This window comes from Pleuronectes platessa, chromosome 10 (assembly GCF_947347685.1).
Source record: "Pleuronectes platessa chromosome 10, fPlePla1.1, whole genome shotgun sequence".
In the NCBI taxonomy this organism is placed as follows: Eukaryota; Metazoa; Chordata; class Actinopteri; order Pleuronectiformes; family Pleuronectidae; genus Pleuronectes; species Pleuronectes platessa.
This window is the reverse complement of record NC_070635.1, coordinates 12,281,865-12,284,445: the sequence shown is the minus strand read 5'-3', so window position 1 is coordinate 12,284,445 and position 2,581 is coordinate 12,281,865. Positions and strand designations below refer to the sequence as shown.

General features: G+C 49.2%; 1 protein-coding gene across 1 annotated transcript; it reads left to right on the top strand.

Annotated features, from left to right (window-relative positions):
• The first annotated feature begins 211 nt into the window (after positions 1-211).
• On the top strand, positions 212-2,140 carry gem (GTP binding protein overexpressed in skeletal muscle). The gene is made up of 4 exons (XM_053433389.1): positions 212-566; positions 871-947; positions 1,063-1,264; positions 1,376-2,140. The coding sequence occupies exons 1-4, from the start codon at positions 212-214 to the stop codon at positions 1,657-1,659; spliced, it is 918 nt and encodes a 305-aa protein (XP_053289364.1). The 3' UTR covers positions 1,660-2,140.
• Positions 2,141-2,581: the final 441 nt, after the last annotated feature.

Below are 2,581 nucleotides of genomic sequence, written 5' to 3'. Positions count from 1 at the left end.
TCTGTTGTAGAAAGAGTTTGATTTTAAATCCTCCTTGACTTTACGCACCTTTTAATTCTGGCTCTGACTTTACGCACATTTTGGTTTCTGGTTCTCTGAAACTAGACATGCGTAAAAGCGTTTTTTAAATCGCTACATTGCAGAAAAGAACCCACATTAATCCCACAGAGGTCGGTTCATCCACTTCATCCTAACTTCTGCCCGCGGCACCATGCTGTCCACCGTGCGCCGCCACAGCCTGCGCCTGCAGACCGAGCTCCACCGGTGGAGCATCTGCGACCCGGGCAGCCACCTGCTCCCGGACAGCTTCCTGCCCCGGGTCCCCGCCTGCATCTCCCGCTCCAAGTCCTGCACCAGCTCGGCGGGGGAGTCGAACGGCAGCCGCGGGAGCTGGTCCTCCGCGGACTCGATCATCTCCACCGACTCCGCCGGGGAGCCGCCGGAGCCTGGGCGCCCGTACCGGGTGGTGCTGCTGGGGGCCAGCGGGGTCGGGAAGACGGCGTTCGCCAGCATCTTCGCCGGAGCAGCGGACAGCATGGACAGCGACGACTGCGAGCTGAGTGGAGGTGAGGAGATCATGACCTTAGTGATACTCCGACTGATAGATCCATTTTTATTTGGTGCAAACATTACAAGAGAAAAACTACATATTATGTGAACATAAATCAACAAGAAAAATACATTGATTTTAAGTTTAAAAGGTGATAAAAGCATTATGAACCACACACTTTAATTTCTGATAAAACTCATGTTTGTGATAGATGATATCCAGCACATGTCTGTCAAAATGATAATATGAAGATTATATGATGATTATATGATTTCACTGATGCTAAAATGTTCCTCTGTTTGTTCGATGTGTGATTTCAGATGAAATGTGTGAAAAGACGATCGAAGTGGACGGAGAATCTGCAGCTGTCACTCTGCTGGACACGTGGGACACAGAGGTGAGACCAATAACGACATCTTGACTCACATGGATCAGAGTGGAGGGAGCACATCTGTCTGCATCTCCTCTCTCTAACTGTGTGTGTGTGTGTCTTGTGGGTGTGTGTTTTTCAGACTGACAAACGGGCTCAGGAGTGTCACGCGCAGACAGGGGATGCCTACCTGTTGCTGTACTCTATCACTGACCGGGCCTCGTTCATTCGAGCCTCCGAGCTCAGGATCACCCTCCGCCGCTTCCGTCCCGCTCAGCACACCCCGATCATCCTGGTGGGCAACAAGTGTGACCTTGTGCGACGCAGAGAGGTGTCAGTCAATGGTGAGGACGGAGACACAATTCCTTTGTGTTCGTGAGAGATGAACACAAGTTACTGTGAGTTTCTACCTTTTCTTCCAAATGCAAACACTGATCTTTGACTCTCTGCCTCAGACGGACGCACCTGTGCTGCCGTGTTCGACTGCAAGTTCATCGAAACCTCAGCGGCCATGCAGCACAACGTCTGGGAGGCCTTCCGCGGCATCGTGCGGCAGCTGCGTCTGCGCCGAGACTCCGAGGAGGCCAACAAGCGTCGGAGGCACAGCGCCTGTAACACGCGCCGCGAGAGCCTCCCCACCAAGGCCAAGCGCCTCCTGGACAAGGTGGTGGCAAAGAACAACCCCAGCATGGCCTTCAGGCTGAAATCCAAGTCCTGTCATGACCTGTCTGTGCTCTAGGTGTTCAACAGACCCTGGTTTTAACTCTACGCTAAAACCAGTCTTGATGGTATAGAATCAGTGGACATGGCCTGGAGGGAAGCCTGGTGCTTGAGGGCTAACCGTTGGGTGGTTCAGACCCGGTCCCTCACTGGGTTCACATCCTCAGCACAGAACAAGACGACTGAGAGGCGTTGAACAGATTTCTACTCTGCCGCTCACACGACTCAGTCTGAACCTGGCTGAGTGGACTGACGCAGATCATCAGGCTTGGTAAAGGACCAGACAATCAGTTAATGCAGTGACTGACACAAACACTGTGCGGCAGAAATGTCTGGAGTATTTACGAGCTGACAGGCGGAGGCGATGTTTGTTTCATTCCTGTGTTTTGAACAAAGACATTCAAATCAGCCTTTTTCTCTCCTCCTCCTCTTTTCCCTCGTCCCTCCGCTCTCATCGCTGCCACGTCAGTTGAGTTGTTTGTTGAAATCCTAAGTGCTAAGACGACCAGTTGTAAATTACTGATGTTTAAGTGTAGTTTATGTATGAATCTCTTTTTTTTTAATTGTGATCATTAAGTAGTTACTTTGACATTATTTATAACGTGTTGTATTTTTGCACTTCCTGTAAATAAATACCGGAGCGATCATGGATTGTATTTTGTTACTTGGATGAAGTTTCAAGTGTTGCTTGATGAAATAAAGTGACATCATCTGAAAAAGAAAAAAAACAGTCACCTTTGTGTTTTTGTCATGTCAGACCTCACTGATTGGATATTAGCATGTATGACTCATCGTCAACACAGAGGAGACATACTTGTGCGGACAGAGTTTAACAACAACACGACTGAGCTGACAAAAGATGAGTCAGGAGGTGACACTAAAGCTGAACTTTCACAAACACAATTAGTCTTCTGACTGTTCGTGTGTATAGCTTCAGATTA

What these genes read in the sequence shown, in the direction of transcription:
- gem (XM_053433389.1), top strand. Translation starts at nt 212, where the DNA reads ATGCTGTCCACCGTGCGCCGCCACAGCCTGCGCCTGCAGACCGAGCTC. An exon ending in CGACTGCGAGCTGAGTGGAG is followed by an intron (nt 567 to 870) that starts GTGAGGAGATCA and finishes GTGTGATTTCAG; the next exon opens with ATGAAATGTGTGAAAAGACG. An exon ending in TGGACACGTGGGACACAGAG is followed by an intron (nt 948 to 1,062) that starts GTGAGACCAATA and finishes TGTGTTTTTCAG; the next exon opens with ACTGACAAACGGGCTCAGGA.